Source organism: Sus scrofa, chromosome 17 (genome assembly GCF_000003025.6).
Source record: "Sus scrofa isolate TJ Tabasco breed Duroc chromosome 17, Sscrofa11.1, whole genome shotgun sequence".
Classification (NCBI taxonomy): Eukaryota; Metazoa; Chordata; class Mammalia; order Artiodactyla; family Suidae; genus Sus; species Sus scrofa.
In genome coordinates, this window is record NC_010459.5 from 30,223,500 (window position 1) to 30,243,187 (window position 19,688).

Here is a 19,688-nt window from a genome sequence, read left to right on the forward strand (position 1 = left end):
GTCCGGCCGCCGCGCGCAGCCCCAGCGAGGCAGCCTCTGACAGGCCGGCGGGTCCGGCCCGAGTTTATAAGTGCGCGGCCCCCCTCCCTGGACGTTCGGGAAAAGGAAGGAAGTGCCTGGTGGGAAGGGCTGATGCTGCATTCTCGGATTACTGGGTTCTCCGGACGCCCTGCGCCCGCCCTCGCGCCCGGGATCACCTCTCCGGGATGAGTAAACTGGGCGCCGGCTGGGAGGGCTCCGGGCGGGGCCGGCAGCGCAGGCGCCCGGGAGAACCGCACCTCTGTCTGCCCGGCGACGGGACCGCCCGGCCACTCGACCCCCTCGCGCGCAGCCCTACCGGGGCCGTAATCCTCAGCCCTCTTTAACCTCTTAGTCTTTGTTTTCCGTCATCGGTGTGTACTTACCACCTATTTCAAGGAACTCTGGGAAGAGGGAGTCAAGGAGGAAGGCTTGAGATGAAGGGTGGGGACTTAGCCCAGGGCCTCGGGAGGAGGTGCCCGCTGCTCAGAGGGTTTAGGAGAAGGGCTGCTAGGGGCAAGGAGAGAGGGGCAAGGAGAGAGAGCCAGACCGCCTCCGCCGGGGCACGGAGCTCTGGAGACTGGCGCTTGGAAAGGAGGGCGTGTCTGGGGCGACCACGAGCAAAGGAGGATCCTCCCACCCCCAGGTGGGACCCGGGAGTCCCTGAGCGCGACCTGCCACAACCAGACTTCATCTGGTGGGCAAGTCATGGGGATGCTCTCAGGGCTGCAAGGTCACCCTTCAGCAGTGGTGACATGCGAATTTCTGCAGCCCGGTAGGGGTGGGCGTATTTGGGGAGCAAGTTGGCCTGTTTGGTCTGAGTTCATCCAGCCTTGCAGAGGGACAGTCCATCTCCACCCCTGAAGGGACGGATGGGGTGCCCTGGCGAGGCGAGGGGCTCCAAGCAGGTCACATTCCCATCTTTTAAGGGGGAGAAACCAGATTGAGACAGGAATGTGCAAATGCACTTGTGCAGCAAAGGACACCGAAGAGGGGCGGTCCCTGTGCATGAGCGCTGGAAGGAGGTGGCAGGAATCTGTCACTTTCACAGCCTTATCCGCTTACTCAGGCTCCAGGAATGCGAAAGGGTGGGCCCAAAACCGAACGGAGTGTGGCAACCTTTTTTTTTTTTTAACACCCTGTGCCATCCTCTGCTCAGCGACATGCCGGGTGGCGGCGCTGTTGAACTCTTAACGAAGCCAAAGATGTGGGAGATCTCCAGCCTTGTTGGGCTGAAAGGGTTAGGGGTGCGGGGAGGAGGAGGCCTCTGAGGGCAGGACACGCAGATCCCCCATCTTACCCTGGGGTCGGGCCCCCACTTCCAACAGAGCCCAGACCTGGAGAAACAGGAGAGCGTGGCGGCCTCACAAGTAAAGACAGGCACCTGCTGGCAGCTGAGGACTGTACTGACCGCAGTGACCTTGGGGCAGGGTGGGGCGGCGATAAGCCACAAGTGAAAGGGGGAGGAACTGGGGTCCCTTTATACTCCTCAATGCCGGCCTGCTGACTCAGAGCCTCCTGAATCCCACTGCCCCCGTGCCCCACAGGAAGGTCTGAGGCTCCTTTGGAAGGAGGAAGGAAAGACACCCCCCCCAGATCAGTGGGAGTGGGGCGGGTGCTGGCCTGACATCCCGCTGGCGGTGGGGCTGAGTCAGGGGCCCCCGACTCTGCAAGAGTCTGTACCACTGGGCCTGGGGCGGGGGGAGTGGCTCCAGATCCCGGCTGGAACCAGCTACAGAGACTTCAGAGGTGGGTGCGTGAGACAGGAAAGGGGACAGGACCAGCCACACCCTTGGTTCGACATTAGCCAAACCTCTCAGGACAGACAACAAAGCAGTAAAGGAAGGGCGGGACCCTCGGAGGGGTTGAGGGACCATCAAGGGTCAGGTCTGGCCCCCACCAGGCTGGGTCACTTCTTGAACACGTTCTGCCTGATTCACTGTTAGCAGAAGAGCTGTACCAAGGGTGGGAGGCAGCTTTTTTCTTCAGAGCGGTGAAAAAGAACTTCTAGTTCCAACATGAACACCTTCTCTTACCCTTGTAACCCCCAGGTCCCCTGAGGCAGACCCCTTCACACTGGGTCCTGAGCACATGGGGGCTGTCCCTGCTCTGACTTAGAACCTAAGCTTCTCCCACTGAGAAGCAGAACACCCACGAGTCCAAGGGCACAATTCCAGGTGCTACAGGCATGGGGACTGTGAGATACGGTTCTGATTCCCGATGGCTGGTGATAAAGGCTCCAGGCCCCCTGGGTGGGAACATCCGTCACTAGCACTCAGGGGTGTGGGGCGGGGACGGGGTGGGGGGATGCCTAAAGTGTCCAACACAGTAGCCATAATCACAGGTGGTTATTTCTTCATTTTTTAAGTGTAGTTGATTTACAATGTTGTGTCAATTTCTGCTGTACAGTAAAATGACACACATACACACACACACACATATATATATGGTATGGCCATAAAAATAATTAAAAAGTGCATTTCTATTGTAGTAGCAATATGCAAATTGAAAATGAAATTCATATAAATGAATTAATTATAAATTTCATTTATAATAGTATCAAAAAGAATAAAATATGTAGGAATAATGTATTGAAAGGGCAAAATGTACACTCTGAAAATTACAAAAATTACAAAATTACAATTTTGAAAGAAATTTTATTTATTCATTTATTTATTTACTTACTTACTTAGTTTGCTTTTTAGGGCCATACCCAAGGCATATGGAAGTTCCCAGGCTAGGGGTCAAATCAGAGCTGCAGCTGCTGGCCTCCACCACAGTTCTTCATGGCAATGCAGGATCCTTAACCCACTGAGCAATGCCAGGGATTGAACCTGTGTTCTTGTGGATACTAGTCGGATTCATTTCCGATGCACCACAATGGGAGTGCCCAAAGAAATTTTAAAAGACCTAAGTAAATAAAAAGACATCTTATGCTTATAGACTGGAAGACTTAATACAGTCAAGGTAGCAAAACTGAAATTAACCTCCAGATTCAACATAATCCCTATTAAAAATCTCTGCTGCCATCTCTGCAGAAATTTTCCTGCTAATCCTAAAATTCACCTGGAAATTCAAGGGACTCTGAATAACCAAACTAATCATGGAGAAGAGAAACAAAACAGGAGGGCTCACACTTTCAGATTTCAAATTTTACTACAAAGCCATGGTCACCAAAACAGTGTGGTTCTGGCCTAAGGAGAGACATAAATCAATGACAGAGTTGAGACTCCAAAAATAAATCTTGGAAGGCACACAAATGGACAATGTACACATGCAAAAATGCTCAAAACGAGTTTTTTTTTTTTTTTTTTTTTTGGTCTTTTTGCCATTTCTTGGGCTATTCCCAGGCTAGAGGTTGAATCAGAGCTGTAGCCGCCGGCCTACGCCAGAGCCACAGCAATGCGGGATCCGAGCTGCGTCTGCGACCTACACCACAGCTCATGGCAACACCAGATCCCTAACCCACTGAGTGAGGCCAGGAATCGAACCTGAAACCTCATGGTTCCTAGTCAGATTTGTTAACCACTGAGCCACGACGGGAACTCCTAAAAATTTTTGTATTTCATGAATTTTAGTCAATTAATTTCCACAAGGGTGCCAAGACAATGAAAGGGAGGAAAGAAGAGGTTTTTTTTCATTCCAGCCATCCGAGAGGGAGTGAGATGGTATCTCAATGCGGTTTGATTTACATTTCCCTGACCAATGACTTTGACCATCTTTTTATGAGCTTTTTGGCCAGTCGTAATTCTTCTTCCGATGAATGTCTGTTCAGATTCTCTACCTGTGTTTTAATCGGGTTAGTTGTCTTTTTATTATTGATGTTCTTCAGAGATTCGCAGATGCTGGTGCAGGTATGTGGCCTCTTTTCATCCACCTGGGTGGCAGACCAGCTACCCCAGAACTTGGGTGGCTGACGTCAGGATGCAGGATGGTTTGGCAGCTCCAGAACTGGGTACATCTTGAACTTGGGCAAGTGAAGGACTCACGGAGAGCAGCTGTGGGGAGGGAGCCTGCTCTGGGGTCAGGGGCTGCCAAGACTTGAGTCCGTCACCAGAAACCCCTCTCCCATCCACAGGCCCGCGGGTGCCCCTGGCTCCGTCAAGCTTTGTGGGAAGGAGGGAGAACTTCCGACCCCACTCACCTGCATCCAGAGCCAGCCCACCCACCAAGCATTTGCCCGTGTCCAAACCACCAGGAAGACTTTTCAGACTAGGAATAATCCTGAAGCCAGATCCCAGAGAAGCACTGGCAAAAGCTTCTGTTTAGAATTTACTCTCCTTTGGAAGGGACTTGTGGAAGCTTTAGCAAGATCCAGCCTTCCCGGGTCCCTTCAAGGGCCCCCACAGGAAAGGTGGCCCTGGGGGCCTCTACTGATCTGGTGTCCTGCAGGCCATGGGGACAGATGCTGCCTCCTGGAACTGGATGTCAGTTTATGCTCCTATGGCCAGCTGGCCCTGAAGAGCTGGAAGTCAGCAGATGCAGAGGAGAATCCTGGCAGCAGTGTCCATGGTACAGACTTAAACCCCAGCTGGTCCTACTGCAGGCGGGACAAGTACACACAGCTGACAGCAAGGAAGTCTGGAACTTGAAATCCGCCGCAGAGGCACTCTGTGACTGTTTTCTCATGGTGTTTGTTCTTCGGCTGTTTTCCTGTGGTCTTGAGCTTGACAGCTTTTCGGTATTTTAGCTCGTAATCTAAAAGTATTTCACTGGGAGTTAAGCAGTCTCTGAATCTGGGGAAAATCATGATTGAAAAAAAAAATTGGCTTCCTGTTTCCCAAAAAGTGTTTGCTGCCATTTCCATTTCTGGCCCAGCTTCTTTCCAAAGAGTTGAGAATGTCATTTAAATGAGTCAGTCCCCAGGGCTCAGTGGAAGTGACAAAAATGTGGACACCCTGCCCCAGTGTGTTCTGGCATCGCCATCTCTGGCCGAGCGAGAGCCAGTAGGATGGCCCTGCTGTGACACAGGTTGAGAGAGAGGGAGGTGTCTGCCACCTTGAGCTCCGCCACCCCCCACCATAAGGTCCCAGGTCAACATCTTCACCTAGGGGCTTGTTAGAACGTGGCATCTCTGGCCCTACCCCGTGCTTCCAGAATCAGAATCTGCCTTTGACCAGATCCCAGGAGGGGATGCACCCTCACTCCCCCAGCGTGACCCAGCCGGGCAGTAGAATGGCCTCACTGAGACCTTCCATGGAGGAACCAGCACCTTCTCTGGCCCCGTCAGTTTCACGGACCCCTTCAGGGTGTGGCAAGGAGCCCCCAAGACCAGTGTTAGTGTATGTCTTGTCTATGAACACCATTCATCACTGGGTCTTGACAGGAAGGCAGATTTTGGGGCCCAGCCAAGGCCTCCCAAATCGGGAGCTCAGGGCTTGGGCCCAGCCATCTGGGTTTGGACAAGCCGTCCTCGGGATTCTGATGCACCTGCATGAGAACCACCTGCTCTCAGTGTATGACGTGGATGACGTGGTTCCCAAGGCTCTGTGGTCACATCCTCATCCCCATCCTGCTCCCCACCGTCACATTAGGTCCTGGCCACATCCATGGCCCCTGCAAGCACACCTCCTGCCGGCAGAGCACAGCTGGCCCCAACCTTACTCTAACGAAGTCGTGGAAATACACCCTGAAGCCGAGCTAAGTGGAATAGGTAGACTCACCACAAAGACAGAAGGTGCAGCAGCCCGAGGCTGAGATAAAAGCAAGAAGAGGGAAGGGACTCAAGATGCTAAGAGCATCATGAAATCAGAGCCCCAGCCTTAGGGCTGCCCACCTCTGGGCTTCCCGTCACGGGAGCGAAACCTGCACTGGAGTCAGATTTCTGTTACATGTCGCCAACCACCTTCCCCGTGGTCCAAATTTGAACAAGGCAAAGTATAACTTCCTGGATGGCCATTTATCTGGTCGAATTTATTTAAACTTCAAAGCCTGACCCCTATTTTTAGTCAAATATCATCATGAAATACTATCTTCTAGGAGTTCCCGCTGTGGCACAGGGGGTTAAGAATCCAGTGTTGCTGTGTCCATGGCGTAGGTCAAAGCTGTGGCTGGGATTCAATCTCTGTCCCAGGAACTTCCAAATGTCATGGGTGTGGCCCCCAAATAAATAAATAATAAATATATACATACACATGCACCTGCATACATAAACAAATACATAATTATGCAGGTATATACATGCATGCGCACATGTGTACACACATGCATACATGCATACATATTATCCTCTGTATGCTCATGAAGGTCATATCCCTCAAACCAAAAGTCAGCAAAAGGGCCAGATGGTCAATATTTTAGCACAATGCTGGGTGCATCGGATGAACTCAAGTACGTGTGGCCACCCTTAGCTCTGCATTCATGAGAGAGAAGCCACCTGAGACTCTGCCTCTCTTCTCAAATCAGGATGAAAGCTACATCCTAGGGCTAGATGACAAAATTTGCATCCCAGGGAGTTCCCATCGTGGCTCAGTGGTTAACGAATCCAACTAGGAATCATGAGGTTGTGGGTTTGATCCCTGGCCTCGCTCAGCGGGTTAAGGATCCAGCATTGCCATGAGCTGTGGTGTAGGCCGGCAGTTGTAGCTCCGATTGGACCCTTAGCCTGGGAACCTCCATATCTCATGGGTGTAGCCCTAGAAATTTCAAAAAGACAAAAAATAAAAGATAAAAAATAAATTAAAAAAATTTGGATCCCAGGGCTGCTCTGAACCTCTGGGTCCACTTTGTGGATACCCAGGAGAGTGGTGGAGTCAGGCAGGTCCACAAGGCAGGTGCCCAGTATTTGTTCCTGAAAACAGCTGCTGCTGTGTCTACTGCTGCCAGCACTTCTGTTTATACTGAGATCCAAGCCTCACAGGCCAGGAAACTGTTATGAGGATCCATGACCCTAAAACTTCAAGCTCAAGGACTTATCCTCGAAAATCTGCACACAAAGGTCGTACAAAAGGAAGGGGCTCATCTTCAATTTTAATCTAAAATTTCTGTGTCAGGAGTTCCTGTCATTGCTCAGCGGAAATGAATCTGACTAGTATCCATGAGGACACAGGTTTGATTCCTGGCCTCATTCAGTGGATTGAGGATCCGGTGTGGCTGTGAGCTGTGGTGTAGGTCCCAGACACTGCTCAGATCCGGCGTTGCTCTGGCTGTGGTGTAAGCCGGCAGTTGCAGCTCCGATTCAACCCCCTAGCCTGGGAACTTCCATATGCTTTAAAAAATAGATAAGTAGGAGTTCCCGTCATGGCGCAGTGGTTAACGAATCCGACTAGGAACCATGAGGTTGCGGGTTCGGTCCCAGCCCTTGCTCAGTGGGTTAACGATCCAGCGTTGCCATGAGCTGTGGTGTAGGTCACAGAGGCGGCTCGGATCTGGCATTGCTGCGGCTGTGGTGTAGGCTGGTGGCTGTAGCTCCAATTCGACCCCTAGCCTGGGAACCTCCATATGCCGCGGGAGCAGCCCAAGAAATAGCAGAAAGACAAAAAAAAAAAAAAAAAAAAAGATAAGTAAATACATAAATAAATAAACTTTCTGTGTCAAACCTCAACCATTTACTTATTTTATTTTATTTGGCTTTTTAGGGCCATACCCACGGCATATGGAGGTCCCTAGGCTAGGGGTCAAATCGGAGCTACAGCCACCAGCCTACACCACAGCCGCAGCAACGCCAGATCCGAACCGCATCTGTGACCTACACCACAGCTCACAGCAACACCGGATCCTTAACCCCCTGAGCGAGGCCAGGGATCGAAGCCGTGAACTTATGGCTCCTAGTCGGATTCGTTTCCACCATGCCGTGATGGGAACTCTCAAACCTCATCCATTTAGATGAGACATAGGAGACATTTGTCTTGCTGAGTGAGGAAGGGAAGCAGGTCTGAACAAGTGACAAGTCTGACCTAGAGATGGTTTTAAATGGCAGTGAGGCAGACGATCCTGGCTGACCCCTCGCCAACCCCAAACCCTTGCAACCCCTTTCTCCACGGCTCCTTCCGTGTTCAGTCCAGAGATGGTCATGGTGTCCAATTTTAGCCAGTAGGGTATTTTTAAAAACTGCTTTGTGGGCGAACTACAGGAGAAGCCTTCCAAACGGACCAGTTTAAGATCTTTTTTGGGTTAAAAAAAAAAAAGTTCTGGACAAAATACCAAAAACAACTATTTGAAGGCATTGGGTCGTTTCTGTCCAAAACCAGAAGCTGGAGACTCTAACCCATCAAAGGAGGGCAGCACCTCGGGGAGATCCTTGCTTATCCACACCTTCCCCCCAGCACACTCCCCATCCACAGGCTGTGGGGTTAAGGACCCCGGGCCTTTCTATCTGGGGGTGTGCCCTGGCCTCAGGGAAGGCTGGATCCCACACGTGAGGTCAGCCAGAAATGCCATGAAGGAGCGGGTGGCTGGAGCTCACTTTGCAAATGAATCACACTTGGAAGATTGACTAGCATTTAAGTCATTTTAGTTAGCAGAAAGCAAAAGTCACCGGAAGAATCATGGGGAAAAGGTAAGATTTTTGTTCATGGCCTTTTCCCATGAATCAGGAAACCCTGGCTTCGGGTTTTTGAGTGTGTGTGTGTGGGGTGGGGTGTCTCTGGTTGTGTGTGGGGGGGTGTCTATGGTGTATATCTGACTGTGGTGTGTTTCTGTGTATGCATTTCCTTGGGGGGGGGTGTTTGTATTTCTGTGTGTCTATGTGGGATTGTGTGTGTGTCAGTATGTATGTCTGTGTGTATGTGTGTCTATGTCAATTTGTGTGTGCGTCTCTGTGTCTGTGTCTGTGTGTGCATGTGTGTGTGTGCATCTGTGGGAAGGGGCAGCCCCCTGTTCTTCATATTAAGATATAATTTCCAGGGAGATCCCATCATGACTCAGCAGTTAACGAACCCAACTAGCATCCATGAGGACTCGGGTTCGATCCCTGACCTCACTCAGTGGGTTAAGGATCTGGAGTTGCCATGAGCTGTGGTGTGTGTCGCAGACGCGGCCCCGACCCCCAGTTGCTATAGCTCCAGATTCAACACTTAGCCTGGAAACCTCCATATGCCTCAGGTGTGGCCCTAAAAAAGACAAAAAAAAAAAAAAAAAGATATAATTTCCAACTGTGTTTTCTTAGTGACCAGACTGCTCACGGACCAGCTTTCCTGAACTGGGTACTGCATGTTACAGCAAGTGCCGGGCCCTCTGCGTCACAGGAGCGCCTTTATCCTGCGTAAGCCCTGTTCCCACCAAGCGCACCAGCTGAAAGGCAGGTGGACCTGGAATCTACCACCATCTGCCGCCCCAGCCGCCAGTCATGCTGAGATTTATGCAGCCACCTGGTGGGTGAGCCAGTCGACCCGTCCAATCAGCTGAATAAACTGAAAACAATTTACTGACAGAGTGGTGACAAGCGTCCCTGTGGTAATCACATCAGCCCAGTTGGACATGTTTAATCCTGTTCCAGGTGTCACCGTGCACCTAAGGATGCAGGGAATTAAGGGGGAGGAGGCGTGGAGCTGGCTGGGGTCAGAAGGCCAGCCTGGGTCAGCAGCGGGGACTCCGGCCGCACGGCCGCCCTGTCCCTCTGTGTGTTCATGTCTCAAGGTCAGATCCTCCCACTCGCCCAGGTGCCCTGAGACCAGTTTCACCTCTAGCAGGTGAAGATGCGGAAACTGGGCCTCAAGTTACAGAAATAAAAGGGAAAAGGGACAGAGGCACATTCAAATGTAAGCTCTGCTGTGTATTCTGAGCTGTAAGGAAACACATTAAAACACGTCGACAGCTGTGTATTTCAGAGTTTATTACGGCAGGTGCATGACCAAGCACAGAGGATGACAACTCATTTCCGAGGCCAACAGAGGCACCACTCAACCTCCCAGAGGCCTGAGGGCAGCACAGCATCCAGCCTGAAATGACCCTGCCTAGAAAGCCTGAGATCCCAGCACCAGGGCTCAAACTTCAAACACGCACTCGAAGAGATGTACGTCTTCTTAGCGTCCAGGGAGGGCTTGCTGTCCTTCACCACCGCAAGCAGTATCTCCCAGCAAGGCCTTATCCAAGATCGTATCTGAGCTTAGGTCCATATGTACAAAGGGCTCCCGCCAGGGGACAGTACACAAAACCTGCTGAAAGGAAATGCTGGCCACACTGCAGATAAGAGGAACAAGGCAGGAAAGGAATTCATAGAGTCTCTTCCTAAAACAGATGGGCTTTATCTCCAAGAACAGACACAACACACTTCATTTTTGACAGAGCGCCTCAGAGAGTATTAGTCCCAGGAAACTGGAAGAAGGCACTCAATTGTCGAGCACGTGGAGAGTTGTAATTATCATCATCTTTTTTTTTTTTTTTTTTGCTTGACACGGATTTGAGCAGTGGGTTTTATGGCCAGAGAGGGACAGATGTTTTCAGGGATCCTATCTCAGATTCCCATGCTAGCCCTATTGTGTAAGCCATGGAAATATAAAGGGGACATTACACCATTTTGCAGCTGCTAGAAAGCCATGCTTTCCTGTTTTCCTGTTTTAGACAATGGAGAAGCTAAGAAGAAGAATAATAGGAAAAGGCTTTCCTATATTTGCCTTTAAAAAAAAAAAAAACCTCTGTGTTATTTTGAATGTAGTACCTTGGGGGGGGGGAGTCACATCTCATCTCTATTCTCTTAGTTTCCATGGAAATATATATGGGAAAGAGCATTGGAATGAAAGTAGCTAATGATCAAATCTCCATCCTTCAGAGGTTGTTCAGGGGTTGAATCCAGGCCCCACGCAATGTGCTCAAACAGGGCCTCCTGATCAGAAGGTAAAAGATGTGGCCACTCACTCCGAGTATCTGCGACTCACTCCCAGAGCAGCCCTCCCCCACCGTGTACACAAGCCCACATGTGTGGTTAGTCTTTGATGCCCCTTCTTTGCCGAATCATGGGAAGAGGCAAGGATGAACTCTTCGGCTGCTAGTGTATCACTGAGGGACCCTTAGTGAGGCCTGTACCCCTCCTGGCCTCTGGCCAGAATCTGCGAATCCACCCACTCAGTGCTGCTGGGAACGTGGCACCCACTGAAAGGGACAACAGTACGGCCGCTTCTGCCTCGAGGCCGCTCTGGGAGCAGCCCTAGGCTCATCTGGGAGGGCTCTCGCCAGGTCCTCCACACCCAAGGCGACTTCAGAGCAGCATCCCCTTGGCTATCTAAACTCAGCTTTCCCTGGGAGCCGTTCCCCTGCAGGTGGGGAGTGTGTCCTGAATACAGAATTATTGAATGATGGGAATTCTATTTGGACCAAAGTCCCAATTGCCATTGAACCTGTTGCCAAAGGGAGCCTCTCCTGAACCCCAGCACCCGGCTTGTTCTGCCACTTGAGAGGTCAGGGACAGGACAGCACCTGGTCAGCCCCCGCCCAGCCCAAGGTCCCGGCTGGAGGACCCTGCATGACAGAGCCCCCTCTCCCCATACTCTGTCTGTCCATTTCTCTGGCTGTCACAGCCGGGCACCCTGGGGGTCTGGGAGAAGCTAGTTGGTCACGTGACCATACAGCTGGTGGGCATCTGCCTACTGCTGTGGTTCCCGAGTTTCCCCCCAACAAAGATGCACGTAGCGCAGACTAAATGACAGTGTGGCAGATGGGAGACTAGAGCCTCTGTTTGAGGCCAGTGTTTTCCATCAGACTCACTGCCTGCTGTTGCCCAGTTTAGGGATCTTGGCTCTACTGGGCAGCAGCCATGAGGCAGTGGACCCCACCCCCACCTGCAGAGGGGCCAACTCTGAAGGAGGGGGTTTGGAAAAATGGTTATTTATCCACCATTTCTCCCCTCGTGGGTGCTGGGGGGCCCAGGCACGGCTGCGCATTCCCACCCAGAGAAGAATTCAAACACAGAGACTACAGAGAGGCCGGGCTATGGAAGAAATCCAACCCTGAAGTTAAGGGCATGTCAGTGAACTTGGCCAGTCAAGGCCGCTGGACCACAAGGGCTGGGGGAGGGGAGCTGGGCCAGCAGTGTCTCCCTCGCCCCAAGTGACAAGGGCAAGGGCCATAAAGCCTAGAGAGGAGAATTTCCCGTCATTTGCCAATACCAGTCAGCAGCACACACCACCACAGATGGCTAATGGTCAGGCCCGCACAGCCCTGCTGGGCCCAGGGCAGGTGGGCCCAGCCCCCACCCCCAGTGCTCTGAGTGGTAAGTAGGAAGTGAGATTAAAATGCAGACATTCCAGGAGTTCCTGTTATGGCTCAGCGGAAACGAATCCAACTAGTATTCGTGAGGATACAGGTTCAATCCCCAGCCTCACTCAGTGAGTTAAGGATCCCGTGTTGCCGTGATCTGTAGTGTAGGTCACAGGTGCGGCTCGAATCCCACGTTGCCGTGGCTGTGGCATCGGACAGGAGCTGTAGCTCCAATTCGACCCCTAGCCTGGGAACTTATACATGCGGGGGGTGTGGCCCTAAAAAGCAAAAAATAAAGAAATAAATAAAATGCAGCCATTCCAAACCCCCTGCTGGGCCATCAGGCCTCCACAGTCTTTCTTCCCCTCCCACAGGGCCTCCAGTTTTCTATTTTCTTTTTTAGAAAATCTGCTAGGGTATCGACTTGGCTCTGAAGGCAAGCGCACCTTGGGTGCCGAGCTCCCGGGCAGGTACGTTTCTAAGGCAGAACCAGAAACAACAAGGCGCACCTGTCCTGAGAGGCAGAGTCTGGATCCCAGGAAGGAAACCGTCCCTCTGTGTGTCCTGCACGGGGGCAGTAGAAACCCCCAGGGCCCCTGAGTCGCTGGCTGCTTTCCTGGACCCAGGCAGAAGCAGCAGGGGCGGAGAGCCAGTGACCACAAGTTTTAGCTGCCAGCAATCTTTGCAGCAAGCCCTTGAGAAGGAGGCTATTAATGAACATGACCCTGAGCAGCGTCTGCCGTCTGCTGTGGCACAGGTTTGATTATTCTCTCCTTCCTCCTCCCTCCACTCCTGCCCTTTTTCTTAAGGAGGAGAGCCAGGGGACACCTGCGCCAGGGGACCCCTATGCTGGGGACACCTGTATCAGAAGACACCTGTGCCATGGGCAGCCCCCATAGGACTCATCTGATTTGACCACATTATAGCTGCAAGCCAGGACCAGCTCTAGGAGGCAGCAGCCACCACGAACGCTGCTAAACGCTGATGACGACAGCCCCTCATCCCCCCCACACCTCCTTCAGAAAGATGGGGCACCCCACATGCGGGAAAGGCAGAGCAGCTCCAGGGTCGTGGGGCCCCCTGGCTTCTGTCCTCTTGAGGGTCCATCTCATCAAGCATGTGGTCTCTTCAGCACATTTATTTAGACGAATTGATTCAAGTAGTTATGAAACAAACCCTGCCCCCCTCTCTAGTTTCCAAAACCATGGGTAACTCACTTCTTGCTATTTCCCCCATGTTGTTCAGACTCCACTGCCAGATGAACAGAAGACGATCAGAACCCGAAAAGCTAGAAGATGCAATTTCTAAAGGTCCTGCCCCCACCACCTAAGCAGCCCAGTGCACTTCTGCTTACTCCAGAAGGTCTGGGTGGCACCCAGCTCTCCTCGGGGTGCAGACGCATGAATGGAAAGGAACGTCCAGCCCCAGACCCGTCCCCTCTGAAGAAGCGGAGCTTCTCCTGTAATCAGCTCAGTAATGAGCTCATGGACTCTGCCTCCGTCACAGCAGGAGGAGCCAGTCCGTCAGTCTCAGCTCACGCAGGCACCGGCTCTGGTTTATGTGGGCAGAGAAGCCCTTAGCACCTGACTTATGACACCCGATCCAGAATCAGGCGAATTTTAATGGGGGGGGGGTTGCTAACATGCATGAAATTCTTGAACCGATGCCTACCCCACATCCACTCTGGGACACCCACCCCCCAAAACCATGCGGGCTACCTGCACACCCCAAGTTGCCAGGCCATGAAAGAGAAGGGTTACAATTCTGTGCTAAGATTCCAGTCCAGTGTTCTGGGAGGGCGGGGTCCTGCTTCCAATGGCTGAGCTCTGAGGACGGTGGTCGCAGCTGGTGTTCCAGGCCCTCCTGGTCAGCAGTCTGTCCCCGGCGTTGGACTGTGGGGAACAAAGTGGGGCTATTGGAAGCTGCTGCCCAGCCATGCAGTCTGGACCCCAGACATGCGGGGTGGGAGAGACCCTTGCCCACGCCTGCCATGGTCACTGCCCGCCCCCCGTGACCACTTCCTTTACCTGTAGGGGTTCTCCGCTGCCCTGCTCTCCGCTCGCTCTGGAACCCAGGCATAGCTGTCTGCCGCATTCTTTGGCTTCTCCTTCTCCTCCCTCTTGGCTCTGCGCTTTCGATAGACCAGCAGCCCTAGAGCCAGAGCCAGCAAGAGCAGGATGGCTACCACGGTGCCCAGGATGTAGAACAGCAGCAGCTTCTGCCCGTCCGTGCCACTGTCACTGTGTTTGGCTGTGAAATCATCACCGGTAGACTCTCTTTGGCCAGGCGTGGCCAGGGGTCCCACTGGGGACCAGACACTACGGGTCCCACTGGGGACCAGCATCTCGGGTGGAGCAAGGGAGGTGCGGACATGTCGGGGGAGAGACGATCTCCCGGTTGTGGGCACCACCCATGTGGTTTCGGAGGTGCCTTCAGGGTCCCCAGTGGGACTCGATGCTGTGGCAGAAGACACATGCTCCCCTTCTCCATCTCCTGTGTCCTGTACTTGGGGGGTTCCGGCTGACGGTGCTGGCGACGTGGGGCCCCCGGTGCAGGAGACCCCGTCGGGGGCCAGCTCCCAGCCTGGGAGGCAGCCACAGCGGAAGGACCCCTCCGTGTTTAAACATAAGCCGCCACAGCGCCTGGCCCCCTGGCCCTCACACTCGTCCAAGTCCAGGCACTGGGTGCCTTCCTCCCCGGCCAGGATGTAGCCGTCCTCACAGGAGCAGGAGAAGGAGCCGATGGTGTTGGTGCAGCCCTGGGCGCAGGGCGAGCGGCCGGGGGCACACTCGTCCACATCCTGGCAGGCCCCCTCTCCAGGGCCGCCGGGCTCGTAGCCCACCCAGCACTCGCAGCGGAAACTCCCCGGCGTGTTGACACACTCCTGGGTGCAGGGAGCATCCTGACACTCGTCCACGTCCACACAGTCCCGCCCAGTCAAGTCCAGCTGGTAGCCTGGAGGGCAGTGGCACCTGAAGTCCTTCCCGAGCTGCACAGGGACACACGTGGCCCCCCCTCTACAAGGGCTGGAGCTGCAAGGGTTCCGGGAGGCACAGGAGACCAGGTCGTCCAGGAGCCGGTACCCCGGCCGGCAGCCACAGCGGAAAGAGCCGTCCCCCCCTTCAAAGCAGTCCTGCTCACAGCCCCCATTGTTGAAGTCGCAGCCAAGCTTGGGGCTGATGCAGAGGGGCCCTGAGCTGTTCCACTCGAACACATTGGGGGCCTTCTCCTTGCATAGGAAGTAAGGCTGCTGACTCTCGTCCCTGTCCCCACAGGCGACGTGGGCCATGGAGCCGAAGGGCACAGCCTGCAGGGTGGAGCTGGTGGCCTGGAAGGGGGTGGTGTAGGTCACCTGGCCCGGGCCCCCCAGGGCCAGCGGCCGGCACATGCCTTTGAAGCTGAACTTGCACACAAAGCCCTCGACGCTGTTTCCGGGAGATCGGGAGCTCCCGCACGGGCCCTCGGCCCACTTGGAGAGGCGGCTGGCCAGGGCGGGCGTGGACAGGTCCAACAGCAGGGACACGCAGCGCTTCGAGATGCAGGAGTTCTTGGCCTCCTTGTGCCAGTTGGTGTATGGCGTATCCTCCACGCCATCCACCCAGCGGAAGCCCTTCAGCGGCAGGTCACTGTCCAAGCACTTGCCCTTGTCTCGCTGGAGCCCAATCCAGAACCGGCCCATGCGCTCTGCCAGGGGCGCCCCAGGCTGCAATAGCTGGGCCAGGGTGCCCTGGACGTGCCGGGCCTCCTCCTCGCTCTTGAGCGTGGCCAGGTTGCCCCCCTTCTTGTCGCAGTGGAGCTGGGCTTCATCTGCACTCAGCTTGCCCCAGTGGGCCGAGTAGCAGGCAGTCCCCACACAGACCACGGCCTCCTGGCTGGTGGCCCCCTCCCGGGGCTGGACCAACAGCAGCAGCAGCAGCAGCAGCAATCCGGGGGAGGTAGTCATTGCGGCCTCCGTGTCTCCCTGGGCGGGAAGCTGGCAGCCGGTCCGTGATGGCAGGAGCCGGGGCTGAACTCGGAGGAGAGCCGAGGGCTCAGATGTGGACGCTCCGTCACAGAGAAGGACACAAAGGCTGAGGGCTCTCTGCGGCCCCCTGACCCAAGGCGCATCCTGTGCTGCTCGCTTCTTATCCCTCACCGGATACGGGGGCTTCCTGTGCTGAATAGCTTCTGACTCCTGTTGCCTTCATCACGGTTTTGTTGTTCATAAAAGGAGCCAGGCAACGTCGCTGGGTCCCAGCTAAGGAAACGCAGGGCGTGGGGGGAGACGTTTGTTTGCAGCTCGGAGACACCGGCTGCTTTATTTGGGGTCCGTCCTCTTTCTCATCCGCACAAGGGCACGCTGCAGAAAGAGTGGGGATTTTGGGGGCTTGGAACTTGAGAAAGCTCACTTTGTAACCCATAATAAAATTCCACTTTGGTTTGCAAACTACCAGAAGAGAGAAAAAAAAATCCTCGGACTTGAGACATGAAGCCATGGATGGTTATAATTTTCAGCCTTTTTTAGAAGCAAACTGGACTTCCCTTTGCCGCTGTCATGTTCTCTTTGGCTTTGCCAGTCTTTTTTCTCTTATTCCTCCCATCGTGAACTTTAAATAGATAGGCAATTTTTAAATAGGAACTGGGCCGTGGGAATGTCTGACTTTCTAACACAATGCCAACTCCTCGAGAACATTAAACCAAATTGGGTGAAATTTGGCAGTTTTCAGGGTTTCGTAGTGCAAATACTGTGTTAGGAAGTGGCAGCCTCACAAAACAGCACCAGAAAGGAAAAATGAGAATGTTTCTGGCCTCGTGACCCTGGGCTTGCAGGCCTGTTTTCCGTCAGCTTGGGGTTATGGGAAGGGCGGGAGATCTGGGCCCAGAATCCCCTTCCTTCTGACCAAGGCACTGACCTCCTTCTGCACAGCGACTCGTCATAGGCTCTTGACACAAAGGATGCTTTCCTGCGATGGCAGATGTGCTCTGCCCATCCGGGCTGTCACTGGTTGGGGTCCCTGAGAAGTAGACCCCAAGACAAGGTTTGGGACAAGCAGTTTATTTGGGAGGGAAAGTGAGACGGAGATAAGGAAGGGGCCAGCCCCAGGGTGACACTGAATGAGCAGTGTCCCTGGGACACCCCTGTAGACTGTGGACCCCACTCCGAGTGTGCCCTGCCAGGCCAGGGGAGGGGCTAGGCACGCCTTCTCTGCTTCCCTCCCCTCGGCGCTCTGCCGCAGGTGAGGACCCGGGGCCCAGAGGGAGCACTCAGGCCGAGTTTCAGGAACTGCCAAGGGGCTGCAGCTGAAGCCACAGCCTCAGCAGCATGGGATCTCCCCAGAAATTTGAGTTAGGGTGTTGTGGGGGCTGGGAACGCACTGGCTTTCAGCCCCTACCAGAGATTAAGTACCCTTTCTAGGGTTGGAGGCCCCTCAGAGGGTGCCCCTTATCTCTCTTTTATGTTAATCAGATATTTGTAAGAGTCCAGAGATGCTTTTGTTTTTTTTCTTTTTTTTTTTTTTTTTGGTCTTTTTAGGGCCACATCTGCAGCATATATGGAGATTCCCAGGCAAGGGGTCGAATTGGAGCTACAGCTGCTGGCCTAGGCCACAGCCACAGCAATGCAGGATCAGAGCCATGCCTGCAACCTACACCACAGCTCACAGCAGCACCAGATCCTTAACCCACCGAGTAAGGCCAAGGATCGTACCTGCATCTTCATGGATGCTAGTCATATTCTCTAACCGCTGAGCCAAAATGGGAACTCTGAGAGATGCTTTTTTTAGACCCTATAGATTTTTTCCTGTGCTCTTTAGTGCCCATGGAGAGCCAGTCAGCCAGCCAGCCATCATCCATCCATCCTTCTATCCATCTACCCATCAATACACCCATCCATCCTCCTATCACACTCACCCATCCATCTATCCACCCACCCACCTGCCCATCCATCAGTCCACCCAACCACCCACTCACCCATCCATCCATCCATCTTGACATCCAGCCATCCAACCAATGCTGATTAAGGATTCTTGATGTGTTGGGCTCAGCACTAGGATTCTTTTTTTTTTTTTTTTTTTTTTTTTGTCTTTTTGCTATTTCTTGGGCCGCTCCCGCAGCATATGGAGATTCCCAGGCTAGGGGTCTAATTGGAGCTGTAGCCACCGGCCTACACCAGAGCCACAACAACTCGGGATCCGAGCCGCGTCTGCAACCTACATCACAGCTCACGGCAATGCCAGATCGTTAACCCACTGAGCAAGGGCAGGGACCGAACCCGCAACCTTATGGTTCCTAGTTGGATTCGTTAATCACTGCGCCACGACGGGAACTCCAGCACTAGGATTCTAGGAGAAAACTCCTGCCTTGCTGACCCTTGAAATCTCTTAGCATGAACAGATTTGACCATGTTGAAACAGCTGTGACAAGTGGCTCAAGGTGTCAGAAGAGGTCCTGGCCTGATGGGGGTGGGCAGCCGGGAAGAATGGCAATGAAGCTGGAATCCAAAGGAGGAGTAACTAAGAAGGGAAGAGATGTCCACATGGAGAACAGCAGGTCCCAAGGCCCTGCGGTGGGCAGGTCGTGACCTTCTTAAGGGAGCAGAGGAAGGACAATCAGACTGGAGCCTGTGGAAGGAGGAGCCTGGGAGCCCAGGCAGTGTCGACTGGGGGCTTTTTTCTGAAATCCAAGGGGAAGCGCTGAAGGGCCAGCCTTGAGGAGGGGTCCCTCCCGCCGTGCAGTGGGAGTGGGCATTCGGCAGTCACCTGCAGGTTCAGACATAGATGAAGCTGTGTCTTTCCTTTTTGTGTCAGAGTAAAGTGACTGAAAAATATTTTTTTGAGGGGTTCCCTTTGTGGCGCAGCAGAAACAAATCTGACTAGTATCCATGAGGATGGGTGTTCGATCCCTGGCTTCACTCAGTGGGTTGAGGATCTGGCATTGCCGTGAGCTGTGGTATGGGTTGCAGACTCGGTTGGGATCCCGAATTGCTGTGGTGTAGGCCAGCACCTCTTGTTCCAATTCAACCCCTAGCCTGAGAACCTCCATAGGCCGTGGCTGCCACCCTAAAAAAGCAAAACAACAACAACAACAAAAATTTAATAAAAAACTAAAGAAGAAATAAAGAATGAAGGTAACTTCACTGTGCTTCTGTGTGGGCTGTTGCACTGACCCACCCAGGTACGGTGTTCCTTGTGGCCAAAGCCACTCAAGGACCTAATCCCTGAGGTGGCTTTTGCCTTTCCAGCTGTTCTGCATCAAAGGGATAGAACACGTCTGCCCCGGGTTCAAATCCTACTCAGCCGCTCTCAGGCTGTGTGACCTTAGACCTGCTGCAGACCTCTCTGTTCACGCACAACAGTCCATGGCGGTCCCCCGCACCTCCTGGGGCTCTGTGAGGGTTCAGCGGGCTCACCTGACCAGCTGAGCCCACCCGAACTCTGCCTCCAGCAATTGGAATTGGAGCCTCAGTTTAGCCACTGGCTGGCTTTGGGCTGGGACCCAAGTTCTGCACCTCCAGAAGGCTTGGGGTCCTGGTCCATCAAAGGGTCGCGGGGGAGCATAGG

The 19,688-nt window shown here is 53.6% G+C and overlaps 1 protein-coding gene across 2 annotated transcripts; it reads right to left on the reverse strand.

The window, feature by feature from the left end:
- On the reverse strand, window positions 9,776-16,542 carry CD93 (CD93 molecule). Of its 2 annotated transcripts, XM_003359917.5 has the most exons (2): window positions 14,178-16,542; window positions 9,776-14,042 (listed from the first exon to the last, which is right to left on the reverse strand). In XM_003359917.5, exons 1-2 carry the CDS (start codon window positions 16,091-16,093, stop codon window positions 14,018-14,020), a joined length of 1,941 nt encoding a protein of 646 aa, XP_003359965.2. In that variant the 5' UTR covers window positions 16,094-16,542; the 3' UTR covers window positions 9,776-14,017. The 2 variants fall into 2 exon arrangements, with proteins under 2 accessions (XP_003359965.2, NP_001302506.1); NM_001315577.1 differs by lacking the exon at window positions 9,776-14,042 and having other exon boundaries at window positions 14,174-16,093.